Source organism: Prionailurus viverrinus, unplaced genomic scaffold (genome assembly GCF_022837055.1).
Source record: "Prionailurus viverrinus isolate Anna unplaced genomic scaffold, UM_Priviv_1.0 scaffold_73, whole genome shotgun sequence".
NCBI lineage: Eukaryota > Metazoa > Chordata > Mammalia > Carnivora > Felidae > Prionailurus > Prionailurus viverrinus.
In genome coordinates this window covers 450,641-469,204 of record NW_025927635.1, presented here as the reverse complement: position 1 = coordinate 469,204, position 18,564 = coordinate 450,641, and the positions used below count along the sequence as shown (strand labels likewise).

Below are 18,564 nucleotides of genomic sequence, written 5' to 3'. Positions count from 1 at the left end.
CCTGCGTGGCTTAGTCGGTGAAGCATGACTTAATCTTAGCTCAAGTCGTGACCTCGCAGTTCGTGGGTTTAAGCCCTCCAGTGGGCTCTGCAGCGACAGCACAGAGAGTGCTTGGGATTCTCTCTCTCTTTCTCTCTCTCTCTCTTCCCCTCCCCGGTTGTGTCTGAGTTTTGTCACGGAAATAGAAAAAAAAAAAAAAAGCAAAAAACAAAACACTAAAAAAAAAAGATGTTAGCAGTATATGTTGCAAATTTAATTACAACATGTCTTGGACGTTGATTTTAATGGAAATTCTCTGCGCCTCCTGGATCTGGATGTCTGTTTTCTTCTCCACATTACGGAATTTTTCAGTTATTGTGTCTTCAAATCAATTATCTGTCCCCTTCTGTCTGCTTCTTCTGGGACTCCTATCATATGAATGTTTTTACATTTGATGGAGTCACCGAGTGCCTTAAGTCTATTCTTGCATTGGATAATTCTTCTTTGTCTTCCTGTTTTCCATTACCTTGTCTTCTAGGTCATTAATTTGTTCCTCTGCTTCTTCCAGCTTGCTGTTCATTTTTACTGCACTCTTCATCTCTGATTCTTCAGCTCTTTTATGTCTGTGATAAGGGTCTCTCGGATGTCTTCCATTCTTTTCTCAAGTCCAGTGAATATCCTTATGATCATGGTTTTAAATTCTCCATTAGGCATGTTATTTATATCTGTTCCATTTAGGTCTCTGGCCATGGCCTTATCCTGTCCTTTCATTTGGGATAAATGCTTCTGTCTTTTCATTTTTTCTATGTATCTGCCAGCTTCTGTGTGTTAGAGAAGCCAGTTATGTCACCTGCTCCCGAAAGTAATGGACTTAGGAAAAAGACGTCGTGTAATGCCCAGGGTCTAGCACTTCAGGGAGTGTCACCAGTGTGTGCTGCATGTGTTCTGCTCTTGTGTTCTGGCTATGCTATCCTTTAGGCCAGTCGTCTGCAGAGGCTCTCCTTGCCTGGTCTGGTGAGTGTTTGGTCCCTGGCCTGAACGTAGCGAGTTTAACTAGATGTGATCTGGTCTGCTTATGATATAAGACCTGTCACCACCTCTGCTGGAACTGAGGCCAAGGGAAACTCTCTGGTTGGGAGATGTGGAGTGGGCAGGCATTTGTCCTGGTCTTCTGGGGGAGGGGTCTGCTGTGCTGGAACTCAAGCAAGAGTGATTGAGAAAGGTAGTTCCACCAGTGTGCAAGGGGGTGGTGTTTGGTGTAAGCAAGTTAGGTAGCCAGTGTTAGCAATGCACTGCTTCCTGCAGGTGGCTTTATGTTTGTGGTGAGGGACAGGAGAAGGAGATGTTGCCAGCCAGCAGCTTTGTTCCTACAGACAGGTCTCTCTGAACTTTGCTTCTGAAGAACGTGCTCTGAGAAGAGCAAATTATCTCCCCACTGTGTGCCCCAGGCACTCTTCATACCACTGTACCCATGCTATATGCTCCCACATTGTTTGCCTGCCCTCTGTCCAAGAGCAGTGCAGTACCTCAGGGCTCTAAACCAGCTAAATCGGATGCCCTTTAAAACTCCAGACTTTATGCACTACTGGTTGCAAGAACTCACGAAATGCAGCCCCTCGTTTTCCAAGCCAGTGGGTATGGGGAAATGTTCTGTTTGTGCATTCCCTTGTGCATTCCTCTCTCTCACCCTTACCCAAATCCTCGACTCCCTCCCCTCTGCAGAAGCCAGAATCTGTTTGTCTTCTAGATGACATTTCTGCATCAAGGACCTTCTTTGATGTGGCCTCTTCTCTCCCTTTTGTTGTGGAGTTTATTCTGTCAGTCCTCAGGTCGATTTCTGGGGTATTTAGGGTGAGCTGATTGTTATCTAGTTGTATTCGTGGGACGAGGCAAGCCTAGAGTCCTCCTACTCCTCTGCCATCTTCCTGTCTCTAAGATCTTTTTCTAAGATTCCCTTCACTTCCAACAATTCTTACAAGTAGGCAGGAATGCCTCTTTAGAATGTCCCCTCAAGTTAAGGTAGAAGCACAGAGACATACGATTTGAAGCACAATAGTTGAAAAACTAGAAAGAGTCAATTTGATAACCAAAATTGGGCCTTTGGTCTGATTTCAATGAAAGGAAATAGGCAGCTTTGAGTATTTTTTAATCCATTGAATACTCAATCTTCATTCTCCTTTCCTCAGTGAGGAAATAAAGAGAATGTCATGGAATCATTTTTCATCTTTTAAGTAGCAAAACAAATGTATTGTCCTTTAGCACTACTTAAATTAACTGCACATTCTCCTTTACCTTATTCCAACCTTCTTTGTGTGGGGAGGTAAGACCATTTCATCTTTGTGTTGTCCCACAATGCTTCTCCATATCATACAAGTTGGCTTCAAAAGTTTGTTGTCATTCAAATTACCAATCTAGTATTTGTCTCTGATAAATCAACTTAATAGTACCTCACTTTGTACAGCTGTATTATTTGAATGATGTAATGTTTATTCCATTAATTATACGCTGAGCTATAAAATATAGCTATGCATATCTTTCTATTTAAGTGAAAGAAGGGGAAACAGGCTACTGTGTTTTCCAAGAATGTAGGATCTGTGCCAAGAACAGGATTAACACTAGTGTTACACACAAGAACCAAGACAGAAGAGGATCTCATTGTGAATTGCAAGATGATGGGTTAGCAAAGTTGTTTAAGAGGAAAGAGGAATAGCTCAGAGTTAATCTTTTCCTTCCTAGATGGTGAAAACTATGGATGAGTCTATGCATTATAAAGAGATAATAAAACATAATGAAGTAAATGGTAGACTGAGTCAAGAGATCCTATGGCCAAGATTTGATGGAAATGAAAGTGGGCAGCACTGACTGAGACACCAAAAGTTTGCACAGGCGGGTAACCTGGGTGGCTCAGTCAGTTGAGCCTCAACCTCTCAGGTCATGATCCCAGGGTCATGGGATCAAGACCCCTGTCAGCCTCCACACTAAGTGTGAAGCCTGCTAAAAATTCTCTCTCCTCTCTCTTCTCTCTCTCTCTCTCTCTCTCTCTTTCTCTCCCTACACACCCCCTTGTCTTGCTTGTGCACGCACAAATAAATAAATAAATAAATAAATGTCTGAACACACTAAAGAAAGAGCATTTTATCTTTTTGAGCCTGACTTCACATTGAGTCATGGGGTCAGCAAGGCATAGGCTGCGAAAGGGTCCTTCAAGAAGCAAAAATCTCTATAGGAACAAAGTTAAGTTCTACTACATTGACTTTTTATTATTACATAAGTGACTGGTAATTTGCAAGATAACTAGGAAAAAGTTTTCATAAAATTTGATATGGTACTGGCATAAGGACAGACATATAGATCAATGTATTAACATTGAGCATCTAAACATAAACTCTCACATTATAGTGAACTGATTTTCCACAAGGGTGCCAGACAATTAAATGGAATAAGACTAGTCTTTGTAACAAAAGGTACTGGGACAAATGGATATCCACATGCAAAGTAATAAAATCAGACCTCTACCCCATAGCATATATACAAAATTAACTTAATATCTAAGAGCTAAAACGATAAAACTCTTAGAAAAAAGCTTACGTGTATATGTTCGTGACTGGAATTGACAATGATTTCTTAGACATGACACCAAAAGACAAAAGCAGATTAAGTTTACTTCATCAAAATTAAACACTACTATGCTTCAAATATCACCATCAAGAAAGTGAATAGGCAAGTGACTAAATAGGAGAAAAATACCTGAAAATCCTGTATCTGCTAAGTGATTTGTATGTAGGCTATTTAAATAACTCTTCCAATAATGAAAAGACAATCCAATATAAAAATGGAAAAAGAATGGATTAGTTCTTTAAAGACGATACAGAAATGGATAATAATCACGTTAAAAGGGAGATGTTTGGGGTGCGTGTGTGCCTCAGTCAGTTAAGTTTCTGACTTTGGCTCAGGTTACGATCTCACGGTTCATGAGTTCGAGCCCCTCATCGAGCTCTGTGCTGACAGCTGGGAACCTGGAGCCTGTTTCAGATTCTGTGTCTCCCTCTCTCTCTGCCCCTCCCCTGCTCACACTGTCTCTCTCAAAAGTAAAAGAGACACGTTCAACATTATTAGTTGTAAAAATGCAAACCAAAAACCACATGATGCCATTTCTTAGCCACTAGAATTGCTACCATAAAAGCAACAGATAATGACAAACATTGGCAAGAATCAGGAAAATGGGAACTCTCAAAAACTGCTGATGAAAATGTAATGTTGCTGCCACTTTGGAAACAGTCTGGCAGTTCCTCAAAAGGTTAAACTAGAAAAACAATTGTTTTAAACTTATTTGAGAGTGCACAAGTAGGGTAGAGGAACAGAGGAGAGGGAGGGAGAGAATCCCAAGCAGGCTCCATGCTCAGAGCAGAGCCCAATGTAGGACTCGATTCCACAACCCTGAGATAATGACCTGAGCTGAAATCAAGAGCCAGCCACTCAACCGGCTGAGCCACCCACGTGCCTGCCCCTCCTCAAAAGGTTGAAAAAACAAAACAAAAACAAACAAAAAAGGTTTATTTAACAGAGTTACCATATGAACTAGCAACTGTATTTATAGGTATATACCCAAGAGAAATCAAAACATGTTCACATAAAAAGGTGTTCATCACACAAACAATAACCTCAAAATGGATCAAAGACCTCAATGGAAGACAGGAAGCCATCAAAATCCTCGAGGAGAAAGCAGGCAAAACCCTCTTTGATCTTGCCCACAGCAACTTCTTATTCAAAACGTCTCCGGAGGCAAGGGAAACAAAGGCAAAAATGAACTAGGGGGACCTCATCAAAATAAAAAGCTTCTGCACAGTGAAGGAAACAATCACCAAAACTAAAAGGCAACCGACAGAATGGGAGAAGGTATTTGCAAATGACAGATCAGATAAAGGGTTAGTATCCAAAATCTACACAGAACTTCTCAAACTCAACACCCGGAACACAAGTAATCCAGTGAAATAATGGGCAAAAGACATGAATAGACACTGCTCCAAAGAAGACATCCAGATGGCCATACAAATCAAAACCACACTGAGATACCACCTTGCGCCTGTCTCTGTTTTCTAAGAAATTAAGGAAACGAAACAAACAAACAAAAAACTATAATCAGTAGTATCTTTTTATACTGGGTCTGATAGTTCTGTTTTTTCTAGAACTATCCCTGTTACTTCTTTTGATTCCTATCTGCCAGAAAAGTGAACTAAGTCCTAGTTAGTTGGAGAAAATTAACTAATTTTTCATATTTGAGAGGAACTTGTATATGGTAGAACATAGTGGCAACCACCAGGATTCTCTTTTTTTTTCCTTCTGAGTAAAATAGGATTGTTGCTTGTTTCACACATTCTGACATCACGATTTCATCTATTCTTTTTAAACCTTTCTTCAAATGGATATATAGGAATGTAGGAATTTTCAAGGCAAATACCAAGAAAAAGATTTTCCAAGAAAGATATTCTGTGACATAGCCTTCTGACTGTAACCATGTGTAACACATCAACCCAAATAATAAAAAATTCATATAACGCCGTTGTGTTAGAGGCATCCCAACAACACCCAGATTTGATTATTGACCAGAAGAGCTCCCAGACCTCAGCATATAGTTGTACTCATGCCTGTGGTTTGGTATGGGGAGAGGATAGAAAGGCCAATCAGCACAGAGAAAAGGTGCATGGGGTGAAGGCCAGAGGAGACCAAGCACAGGCTTCCAGGAATCCTTTCTCTATGGAGTTAGCAGGATGTGCTTAATTCCTCCAACATCAGATTAGGACAGCACAGGTAAAATATTGTCTGCCAGTACGAGGCTTATGGATACTCAGTGCCCGAGTTCTCATCAAATGCTAATCACATAGGCATCTTCTCCTTAGCATGTCCCAAAATTCCAGGTTTTCAGAAGGAAATCAAGTGTACGGCCTTAAGCACATTGATTGTACCAGCACTTAGGCAGAGTGAACCACTCTTAAGCAGCTAGGGAATGGTGGGAACCCTCCTTAAATCCAAGATCCCAGGGAACCACCAAGGGCCAGTCATTCAAGTAGGATGTTCTGAGGGTAGCCATCTTTGGCCTGCTGAATGAAACCTGTACTTCATAGGAATTATACCCTTGACGTCATTTTTGGTGGTGTCTTCAAGTTTTATTTTACTAGCAAGTAACATGATGGTTACCATGGTACTGGTTTCAGTTTCATCATCCATATGAAGTAGGTATTTGTACAAAAATTACTAAGGCAATATTAGGTCGTTATAATCTTTTTTTATGTGATTAAGTTTTCATTATGATTCTAAGATACAATCAACATAATGATTTTGGATTTAAAATTAGAATAAAATCTCTTAATTATATGGAAAACCCAGGTTTGATTCATATAGTGCTCAATCCCTGTTTATAGTTATAAGATATTTGATCCTATTCACCAATTGTTTTCTTGCCTAAGTATATGAATAACTTTTGTATTTTTGTGTATTGCTTTATGTATTTTCATATACTTTCATATGGGAGAGAGTCTCCATATTGTGTTACTTTGATCTCTATCTTAATTTTTAAGGTGACTGTATCATGTGTTAATATATGCAAAGAGTAGCTTCAACGGACACCCTGTTTTGTTGTTGCTGTTGTTTTATACATTTAATAAGCCTTATTTTTCACAGCACTTTTAAGTTCACAGCAAAATATAATAGAAAGTACAGAGAGTCTCCATATACCATACCATGCTCCCATGCATGCCTAGCCTCCCCTGTTGTTGTCAACATCTTGCACGACAGTGGTCCATTTTAGTAGTATATGTTTTTTTCAGTTCCTTTGTTTAATGTTGAGCGAGAGAGCATGCATGTGTGTGAGCAGCAAAGGGGCAGAGAGAGAGGGGAGAAAGAATCCTGTGCTGTCAGCACAGAGCCTGATGCAGGACTTGATCCAATGAACAGTGAGATCATGACCTGAGCTCACATCCAGACTTGGACACTGAACCAAATGAGCCACCCAGGAACCCTGAGAACTGTGATACATTTTATATGGACACTAAGTCATCATTTTAAGGCAAAGTCTCTAATGTGCATTAGTGTTCAGCCTTGGTGTTATACATTCTATGAGTTTTCACAAATGTGTAATGATGTGAAACCACCTTTGTGGTATCGTGTGAAAGAGTTTCACTGCCTTAAAAGTCCTCTGTGCTGTGCCCCTTTATCCCTACATTCACCCCAACCCTTACCTCCATAGTCTTGCTCTTTCCAGAGTGTCATATAGTAAGAATCATACAGTGGATATCGTTGAATGTTTAGAAAATTAAAATTCCCCGGCAATTGAATGTAGGCATTCAAGATATTCTTTGCCCTTTGTTTTGTTTAGTTGATCATCAGTAGAGGATCTGATGACCTCTGCTTTCCATGAAAAAAGCATGATTTCTCTAGATGTGTGTCACCTAATGGGGAGGGTTGAGAAAAATGACATCGTGAACCACTACATAGCACTCACATTAGGATCATCCTCCTCTGTGTTGTGCGGTGGGTCTAGTTAGACTCTCTAGCAATGGAAGGAGATAGTCTCAAGAGGTTAGAACTTTATCAAACTGGAATGCCAATGTCTTCTTACTTACCTTGCCATTGGAAATAAGGCCAGGGAGAGTCTGTTTGCTATGGTTTGGCCATGCTGCAAAGTACAATAGCTATGGAGCTCTAGCTCTATAGAGCCCACTTTGTGAGGGGGTGTTTCATCCTAAATCTGAACAGTCTCTACTGAAGGGCTGGGGAAGTTCTGCTGTGTGACTGCAAAGTAAACATACTCTCTTTTAACTCCTCTCATAGTGGAGGTCCAGAAAAATCATGCTAGTTTCAGTTTGACATTGTTAGCTTATGATCATCATTCTCCTAACGATACCAGTTTCCTCCAGTGTCATAGAGTCAGTCAGTGATGGTCATTGTAAACATCATTCACCTGTAGGTGTCAAATTCCGATAAAACCTATTCTTGCTTTTGGTCAATATAGAGGAGAAAGTAAGATTTCTTAGTGCTTTAAGCCTCCCAATAGTATAATAACCATTCAGTGTAGTGTGGTTTCCAGGTGTGGTCCCAAAGCAATACTTTTTGACAAATCATAAGCCATACACTTGTAATTTCCTCTATTTTTCAATTGTTGATTTACCATGTCTTTTGCTTTCTTCTTTAGGAGCAGATAAGAATCCTGAGGAAGACTCTATATCCAGGTAGGATTTTTATGGATTTGTAAAAATGACATTTGTTGGGGCACCTGGGGGCTCAGCCGGTTAAGGGTGTGACTCTTGATTTCAACTCAGGTTTGTGAGTTCAAGACCCACGTCGGGTTTTGCACTGACAGCCTCCTTGGGATATGTTTCCCGATTTCTGTGTGCACTCACTCTCAAAGTATAAAGGAATGAAATGAAATGAAACAGAAAATTAAAGGAAAGGAAAGGAAAGGAATGAACTGAAAATTATGTGTTTCCTAAGGGAACACAGAGAACAAAAGCAGTTGGTGAGTGTTCTACCCTGGACTAAACACTATATCCTATACATAACATCTGTTAAGTTATACAGTCATTGCATAGCTTTGCAAAGTATCTATGTTATTGTAGCCTACTTTTTATTACTATCGCAACTCTTGTTCACGGAGGTTGATTACTCGACCATGATTCCATAGTTAATGAGTAACTGAGGGGTTTGCCCGTCAGCTTGTGTAGCTTCCACATCCATTCTCTGGTTCCTCAGCAGCACTAAGATGAAGACACAGATCCTAGGGCAGATCAACTCAGAATGTCAAAGCTAATGATGTCGGAACTCTAATTTAGGGTTTTCTTAAGAACCCAGGTTAGTCCAAGCATTTGGCCTTATATATTTGACCAGTAGTGCTAGCAAAAGTAATCAGTGCAGTGGTAACAAATCCCTTGTTTTTACCACCCGAGATTTTAGGGTGGATGTCAGCTACGGCCATGGTGTCATGGCTTTTACATAATAAGCAAGATCAAGTCAGGCAAATCCTTAGATGTTGTAATATCTCCTATTCTTGAGACAAATGAGTTTTCTGTAAGGGAAGGATATCTAGTTGTTACGTTATGTTAATTAAATTCAGCCTCTATTTCGAGGATATTGCTATATGATTCCCTTTGGGCTAGTATGCTTAACCAGTTCTAGGAAGCTTTTTCTTTTTTTGGAGATTTTTTTCCCCATGATTTTTCTATACTGTGTTTTTGCCTTTTTACTTTCTTCTCTGGTTTTCTTGGTATTTTTTTTCCATTAATTTTTCCAATTGTGCCAGCTAAGGACTCTCCATTTTTCCAGAGGCCAAATCAAAAGCACTTAGAATCTCAAGATTTAGTGAACCTCAGAGATTAATTCATCACAATACCCTCTGGTACTTCAACCTATGTTTAACCTCCTTGCCCAATGGTTGTACCCATGGAGATTTGAAACTCAAGAGAGATTGAAGTCACCTAGTGGGATATGATAAGTGACAGAAATGAGATTTAAATTTGGGTTCTTTTCTTTTTTTCTTTACTTCCTTTCTTTCTTTGTTTTTTGTGTTCATCTTGTAGGCAAATGTTTTAATAATAGAAAGCTGGGAAGTGGGTATAATGAATACGACAGAGGGTAAGAATCGAATTAGCAGAGGAGATCAGGTTTCAATAAGAACAACACTGAGTTGTATAGGAATAAGACTTTTAAAGAAGATGTCAGAATATGGGGGTTTATGCCAAGTGAGATAAAGGTGAATGACAGGAATGAAGGTCCTAGGATTAGGGGAGTTGTTTAGAATAGCATATTCAAATAGAGAGTTCAAGAGTGTCCTGACCAGGTTTCTGCTTTTGTGTGTGTTGGTATCATTGAAGGTGCGAGCATACCTCAGATTTTCTGATGAGACAGATTAAAAATCATTTGAGCTGCTGGGAAGTGTCTGTTTACAGCAAATAGAAATAAGATATCCCCTACTTCCACCCCAACTGAGGGAGGATAGCTTAGATGCTCTCAAGGAATTGGAGGTGGGGGGTGGAGATTCTGAACTACAGAGATGTATGGCCCAAGACAAGCTGTCTCCTCACTCCACCTCTTTTCCTAAATCTGTGATGCCCTTCCCATGTACCTGTAGGGCTGGGCAGGGCTAGGATTGACTTGTCAAATCAGTAAGGGAGCTTCATCTGGATCGGTGATAACATGCCTAGGTTGAGGTGACTGTGTGGATGACTGAGACTCCCAATTCGCTTGTTCTCCAGGAGCAGGACATGGCTCCTACCCTCGGTCATTTGAGCCCATCCTTGTTGTAGGAGTCTGTGCCTTCATAGGCTAAAGATCGAAAGTTTGGGCAATGCCACAGAACCGTGTGGAAGAGTGATGTAGGAGTGGGAGCTCATAGGGAAGAAAATATTCAGGCAGTGTATAAAGAAATAGAGGCACAACTACCAGGACCATTTTGATCGCAGTCTCTGTCCTTGGGTAGCTAAATGCCCCTGACGGCTTGGAATGTCTTGCTAGTTATTATGGACCTAAATAAGGCAAGACAAGTGTAGGAACAAAGTTGGCCTTGGGAACTTGTAATCTTAATCTCTAGTTAGTACTGCCATTCATAACATAGAAATTTTACTTGGATATATTTACTTAAATGGAGGTCTACCTGACACACAATGTAATATGTGATGCAAGTACTCTGGATGTTCCATCATGCTCGCCATAAGCGTAGCTCCCATCTGTTAATGTATGGTGCTATTACAATACCACTGACCTGATTCCCTATGCTGTACCTTTGAGCCTTGTGATTTATTCATTCTATAACTGGAACCCTGAACTTCCCTCTCCCCTACCCCCGTTTTGTCCATCCCCCCACCTCCCCTCCCTTCTGGCAAGAGTCAAATCTCTGCATTTATGGGTCTGTTTCTGCTTTTTCTCTGTTTGTTCATTTGTTACCCTTTTTAGATTCTACATAGAAATGAAACCATATAGGATTTGTCTTTCTCTGTCTGACTTATTTCACTTAGCCTCCTACCGTCTAGGTATATCCATGATGTTTCAGATGGCACGATCTCATTCTGTTTTATAGCGGCATAATATTCCATTGTGTGTGTGTGTAAGTGTGTGTGTGTGTGTGTGTGTGTGTGTGGTCTCTTCATGTATTGGTGGACACTTGGGTTGCTTCCATATCTTGCCGATTGTAAATAATGCTATAATAAATATAGGGTGCATATATCTTTTCAAATTAGTATTCCCATTTCCCTTGGGTAAATAAATACCCAGTAGTGGAATTACTGGATCCTATGGTATTTGTATTTTTAATTTGTTGAGGCCCTTCCTTACTGGCTTTCATTGTGGCGATACCAATTTACATCCCATGACCAGCGCACACAGTTTTTTTTTTCCACACCCTGAGCAACCCTTGTTGTTTCCTGTGTATTGAAACTGAGCCATTGTGACAGATGTGAGGTGAGAAGTCATTCTGGTAATGTTTATAGATACAATTTTCAACATTTCAGAGAATTCTCTGCCTGTCACACTTGGTTATGGAAACTCAGACTGGGTCTTTTCTGGAGATTTCACAGGTTAGGAGAGGTGGAGGCAAAATAGAGAACTTAAAGTTTTTTTTTCAATATATGAAGTTTGTTGTCATATTGGTTTACATCCAACACACAGTGATCATCCCAAAAGGTACACTTCTCAATACTCATCACCCACCCTCCCTTCCCTCCCACCCCCATCGACTCTCAGTTTGTTCTCAGTTTTTAAGAGTCTCTTATGATTTGGCTATCTTCCACTCTAACTTCTTTTTTTTTTTCCTTCCTCTCCCCCATGGTTTCTGTTAAGTTTCTCAGGATCCACATAAGAGTGAAACCGTATGTTATCTGTCATTCTCTGTATGGTTATTTCACTTAGCATAACACTCTCCAGTTCCATCCATGTTGCTACAAAGGGCAATATTTCATTCTTTCTCATTTCCACATAGTACTCCATTGTGTATATAAAGCACAATTTCTTTAACAGGTCCAAATGTTGAAAGACCTATACTCTGAAAACCGTAAAACACTTATGAAAGAAATTGCAGGTGACGGAAAGAGAAAGACATACAATACTCATAGATGGGAAAAATACATAGTTTTAAAGTGTCTACACTACCCAAAGCAATCTACAGGTGTAATGCAAGCCCTGTCAACATACCAACAACATTTGCCAGAGAGGTAGACATACAATCCTAAACGTTGTATAGAACCACAAAAGGCCTTGAATGGCCAAAGCAATATTGAAAAAGAGGAAACATGGTGGTATCACAATCTCAGCTTTCAAGTTTTATTTCAAAGCTGTAGTAATACAAACAGAATGGTGGGTACTGGCGTACAAAATAGACTCATAGCTCAGTGGACTAGAACCAAAAATCCAGAATTAAATCCACCACTGTATGGTCAGTTCATCTTCCACAAACAGGAAAGACTAACCAGTGAGGAAAAGGCAGTCTCTTCACCAAATGGTGTTGGGAAACCGGACAAGCCACATGCCAAAGAATGAACCTGGACCAATTTCTTTACCATAACAGAAATAAACTCAAAATGAATTAAATACCTAAGTGTGAGACCTGAAACCATAAAAAATCCTTGAAGAGAGCACAGGCCGTCATTTCTCTGACTGTGGCTGTAGCAACATTTTACTAGTTCTGTCTCCTGAGCCAAGGGAAACAAAGCAAGAACAAACTATGGGGACTACATGAACCCACAAAGCTTTTGCACAGTGATGGAAACCGTCAAAACTAAAAGGCAAGCTCTGGGATAGGAGAACATATTTGAAAATGTTTTGCAAATCCAGCAAAGTGTTAGTATCCACAATATATAAAAAATTTATACAAGTCAACATCCCCCCTCCAAAAAAGCCCAGTTCAAAATGAGCAGAAGACATAACCAGACATTTTTCGAAAGACAACATACAGATGGTCATCAGACACATGAAAAGATGTTCCCCAAAACTACAACGAGATACCATGTCACACCTGTCAGAATGGCTACACTCCAAGACATGAGAAGCAAGGGTTTGCGAGGATGTGGATACAAAGGAAACCTCTTGCACCGTTGGTGGAAATGCAAATGTGTGCGGCCCCTGTGGAAAACAGTATGGAGTTTCCTCACAAAATTAAAAACAGAACTCTCCTATGATCCAGTAATTGCACTACTGGATACTACCCAAAAGAATACAAAAACACGAATAGGTGGGACACACGCACCCCTGTGTTTACTGCAGCATTATTTCCAATAGCCAGCGCAAGTGTCCATTGACAAATGAGTGAACGAAGTTGTCCTGTATATATGTATGTATGTGTGTATGCGTAATACACACACACACACACACACACACACACACACACACAGGAATATTACTCAACCATGAAACAATGAAATCTTGCCATTTGCAATCACCTGGATGGAGCCCGAGAATAGTATGGTAAGCAAATTCAGGGAAAGAGAAATACCATATGATTTTACTCATGTAGCACTAAAGAAACAACAATTGAGCAGAGGGAGAAAAAAAAGGGAGAGACAAACCAAGAAATAGGCTCTTAACTGCAGAGAACAAACAGATGGTTCCCAGAGAGGAGGTGATTGGTGGGAGTGGTGAAAGAGGTGATGGGGATGAAGGAGTTCCCTTGTCATGATGAGCACGGGTGAGTACGTTTTTGGTGAATCACTATATTAATAAACTAAAATAACCCTGGATGTTACTATTACTGGAATTAAAATAAAAATTAATGAAAAAACCAGTGGCCACCTTTTAATTATACCAAGAAATTTTATTTAATAAACAGCTGAACTTTCACTTAATTTTTGAAATTTTGTTTTTAAATAAATGAACATGTTTTTGTTGTATATTTTTGCTCTAAAGGATTTGCGACACACCTGGTCCTGATGATTCATGGTCTACATCAGCTAGCCAAGACTTAGATTTTGGTACCAAGGTAAAGTACCCTCCTGTGAAACTCACTTTCCTGCTCTGAATAGAGTTTTCTCCCTTATTTACTCTGAAAATTTAAGAGGAGACTGTGTATCATCATTTTATGTGTGTCATGGAAAGTTAGCAAAAACAAACCACTCTACAGATACATGACATGTTGAATGTTTTGTTTTGTTTTGTTTTGTTTTGTTTTGTTTTACTTTGGTATCCTAGAGATGGAGGCTGATAAAAGAATGGGCTGGAAAATATATAATGACCGTCAAATTATATTGGGAAAATCTTTCCCATAATGGAGGCAATATGACATTTGGTTAAGGATAAAGATTCTTACTGTGATAGTAACATGACTGATAATACTCATGCCTAAATGAAATCTTATTGGGTCCAAGTATCTATTGTAGGTTGCCCCCGCCCCGGGCAAGTTTTATTTTGGTGAGATACAGGATTTTCTTTGGCTCTATCCTTTGTTCTACATTTAGACTAAAATCATATTAGAAATGTAGAAAATTAGATGTTTACATTATTTCTCAACATTTACGTTACAAAGGTTTTTCCCTGTAGTTTTGAAATAACTCCACAAAGAGTAAGTTAAAATTGTGCATCTCCCCGAAGAATACGTATTTTGCTGAAAAGAGTAGCTCTATGAGCAGAGGCTCTTCATAGCCCAGTTGTCAAATTTATAATTTCAGAAGTCTTTCATATTCTAGCTTTTAAAAATATCTCCTCCTAGTTCTTGTGTCAGATTCTAAAATTTAAAGTTTCAGACATGTGATATTTATTTAAATATTCATTTCAAAACCCCTAAATCATTATAAGCTCCTGGAGGTTAGGAAACACAATTGTTTGACTCCTGGAGCTGCTAGAATAAAGTCTTGCTTGGAAGAAGCAATGTCATAGTTTTTTAATGTGAATAAATGAGTAGGGAAATGCAATTCCATAGAATGGAGTTTGAAAAGCAACGAAATACGCATGATATATCACAATTAAATATGTGAATTTAAAAAGTCAGGCTTCAGTTTATATTCCGTTTTAGTGTTTAATACGTATAAACGCAAATGAATTCTATTGAGGAAATCAGGAGTTACATACGAAAGAAGGTTACAGTATATTTTTAGTATCCTCCCATTGTGAGCTTAGAATTGCAGAGAAAAAGTCCTCAGCCTTTGTTTGTGTAACCCCAACTGTGTCCCATTACATACATCCTTTGAAGGTTCCCATATCTTCCTAGAATTCTCATTCCCAATTCTTTTTCCATAGTGAAAGTTGATGTGTTAAGAACCTTTCCTTTTTCCATTCTTTTGTTAGTCTAGTAATAGTTTATAGCTTTTCGGAAGGGATAGATGCCAGGAAGTGAACATTTGTTTATACTGAAAAAACTTAAATTCTTTATTACAGTATTTGTAAGCAGATAACTGTAGAGTGATAAAAGTCAGTATTATTAGAGACACACTGAATCGAAGCCTCTGTTTTGCATATAGTTTTATATATATATCTTTAAAAGGTTTAAAAAAGACTATTGTTCATAGTATATTCCCAATCCTACTTATGTACCCGTTAAAAAGTGTATGTTGTTTCCACTTACCTTATTTTGCTCACATTTCTCCTTTTCTTCCTTGTCTTAAGCTCATGCTTGATTGATTGTTCATGTTTTATTTTTTTTCCTTTTTTCCTCTTCTCCCCCCATGCTTTGTAAGGCATTTTTGATGTTTTTAAAGTTTATTTATTTTGGAGGGAGAGAGAGAGACAGAGTGCAAGCAGGGTAGGGGCAGAGACAGAGGGAGACACAGAATCCAAAGCAGGCTCCAGGCTCCCAGCTGTCAACACAGAGCTCAATATGGGTCTCAAATCCACAAACCGTGAGATCATGACTCATGAGCTGAAGTTGGACGCTGAACTGACTGAGCCACCTACGTGTTCCCCCCACCATGCTTTTTTTTTTCATGGTTTACCCCCACAATAAGGTTTCCTTGCAGAAAACATTTCTTTAGTGTCTGTTCTTTTAGTACATCACTTTCTGTCAACTCCGTTTTCAACATATTGGTTATGGAATTCTACTGTCTGTGTGTGGTTTTCATCCATGACTTATTGCCCCACAAGGTTTATTATTTTTTCCTCTTTCTTGGAAGGAGATGAGCTAAATGTTTTTGTAGTGTTTGTATTTCTCTTGGAAAGGGAGGGAGAGAGAGAGAATGAGCAAGTGCTAGTAGGGAGGGGCAGACATAGAGGGAAGGAGGGAATCTCAAGCAGGTTCTGCACTGTCAGCACAGAGCCTGTTGTGTGGCTTGAGCCCCACTAACAGTGAGTTCATGACCTGAGCTGAAATCAAAAGTGGGTCACCTAACTGACTGAGCCACCCAGTGGTCCTGTAAGGAGCTACATTTAAACGGTCATATTTGTCTTTAGTGTTTTGAGGAACAGAAGCCACTTAAACTGTTTGCAATTCCAACTTACCGACATAAGATACCACTGAAGAGTAAGTTTTTTATATTTACTCTTACAAGAGGTACTTCATGCCAGTCTAAATCATGCAAACACTTCACAAGATAACATATTTAAATTTCTTAGTGTTAGTTTTTTCAACATGCTTTCAATTACCTAGGGTTCAATGTTTATCTGAGATTATTTTGGTAAAGCATTTACCCGATATTAATCAGTTACAGGTACGGCGAGTAACATTTTGAGACTACCTATGAGATCCCTCACCACATGAAAAAATGGAGACTGGTAATAAATAGTAAATGGCATAACTGAGATGTGAATCTACATTTGAATGATTCCAAAGCCTGTGTTCCTTGTGTAATGGTGCTCATTTGGTAATGGTGAATATTACAATGATTTTATTGAATTGGATTCTTATAATCCTTAAAGCTATTAATTCTATTCTAGAATGTCCCAAAACCACACGTAGCAAAGCTACTGCATTCTTCTTGGCAATTCATTAAAAACGGCAAGCTATTGGAAGACTTGTATTATTCACTAATTCTTGTCCCTTCTTGTGTTATTCACTACTTTGAAGTTACAGATATTTTCATGTCCTCTTTACTTTGTTTTCTACTAAGAGAGCAAAACGTGGCACTGTGAAACCAGAAGGGGGAACCTTATCTGAGGACAACAATCCTGATTCTGAAAATAAAGATATGGCTGAAACCCTTTCCAAACCACCAGTCAGAGTTTACGGCGATCCTCTTCCTGTTTTACCATCATCTAAATCTCTTCTGAAACCTTCTCCAAGACGTTAGCTGTCCTTGGTCTTGCAAAGGTAAGTTGTTTTGTTTTATACTGCCCCACCCCGTACCATCCTCTTGCTCCTTATAATGATGAAAAGGATCTTAGGAAGAAATGGATGTCCTCAAGATCGTAATAGAAATCAGTGTAATGACAACAGAGAGGAAGGTACAGGATTGAAATTTAGAAAGTTTGGTGGGAGTAGACAATTCTCGGGTATGCCTTTATGGAAGCAAAGAAGGAGAAGGCAGCTGGAAAGAATAGCTCGATGCATATGAAGATGAGGAGGGGGGTGAAGGGGAAGAATTCATTTTAGAGGGGCGAGAGGAACTTAAAGTATGAAGAGTTGAGAGAAAGTATCATAAAATCACAGCAGCAATAGTGGGATTAAGGCAGAGCAGATGCTCTTTAAATTATAAAATGTGGGAGAAAATATTAAGTGAAAATTAAGAAAAAAAAGCCAGGTAACAAAAAAAATATATGCTTAGACTCTTCTGAATGACTTACAGCTGATTTCTGTGAAGAACTGGAAGAAATTTTTGCCCTTACGTTTCAGTTTAATAAAGGTGATATCCTAGATTTAGTTTAGCAAAACCTGTTTCTAAGGAATGCAAAGTGAAATCTGTTTTAGGCCATACCAGGTTGATTGCGAATTTTCAATTTTTGGCTATTGTTTTTTTGGGGCTTCTAAGGTAACTTACAGTGTGGTATAATCTTAGTATATTTTAGGTCTTTTTGAGTAGAAAGAGAGGAAATAAACATTTATTCTTTTCATTAAGTAAAATTTCTGGTGATGTAAATAAGGTTCTTTATCCGTGAAATGAAAAACTAAATTTGAAGCTGCAACACTGAATTTGGTTTTTTTTGTTTTTTAGCTTATTTATTTATTTTGAGAGAGAGAGCAAGCAGGGTAGGGACAGGGAGAAAGGGGAGAGACATAGAGAATCCCAGACAGGCTCTTCATTGTCAGCACAGAGCTCGACGCATAGCTCAGACTCACAAACCGGTTTGCGAGATGATGACCTGAGCCCAAATCAAGATGCTTAACTGCCTGAGCCACCCAGGTGCCACTTAAGCTGCCACACTCTGAAAAAATATATATATATAAAATATGTTTTCTGCATTCTGAATTATCTTTTTTAAATTTTAAGTTTTCAACTGTTTATGTATTTTGAGAGAGAGAGAGAGAGAGAGTGAGATTGAGACAGAGGCAGAGAGAGAGAGAGAGTGAGCAGAGGCAGAGAGAGAGAGAGAGAGAGAGACAGAGACAGAGACAGAGACAGAGACAGGGAGAGAGAATCCTAAGCAGGCTCTGTGCTGCTGGTGTCAAACCTGACACAGAGCTTGAATAACCTGAGCCAAAATTAAGTTGGACGCCTAACCAGCTGAGCCACCCAGGTGCCACTCTTT

At 39.2% G+C, this 18,564-nt stretch overlaps 1 protein-coding gene across 2 annotated transcripts in view; it reads left to right on the top strand.

Moving 5' to 3' along the window:
* Positions 1-18,564, top strand: part of LOC125159862 (uncharacterized) — a 69,428-nt gene that overhangs the window by 32,018 nt on the left and 18,846 nt on the right. Inside the window, exons 2-4 of one of the 2 annotated variants that reach the window (XM_047848525.1) lie at positions 8,168-8,204; positions 13,861-13,933; positions 16,989-17,188. In XM_047848525.1, coding sequence (XP_047704481.1) covers positions 8,168-8,204; positions 13,861-13,933; positions 16,989-17,168 — 290 coding nt within the window. In that variant the 3' untranslated portion in view covers positions 17,169-17,188. Of the gene's footprint in view, positions 1-8,167; positions 8,205-13,860; positions 13,934-16,583; positions 16,654-16,988; positions 17,189-18,564 lie in introns of those variants that run through there. The other variant, XM_047848526.1, reaches the window with a different exon arrangement.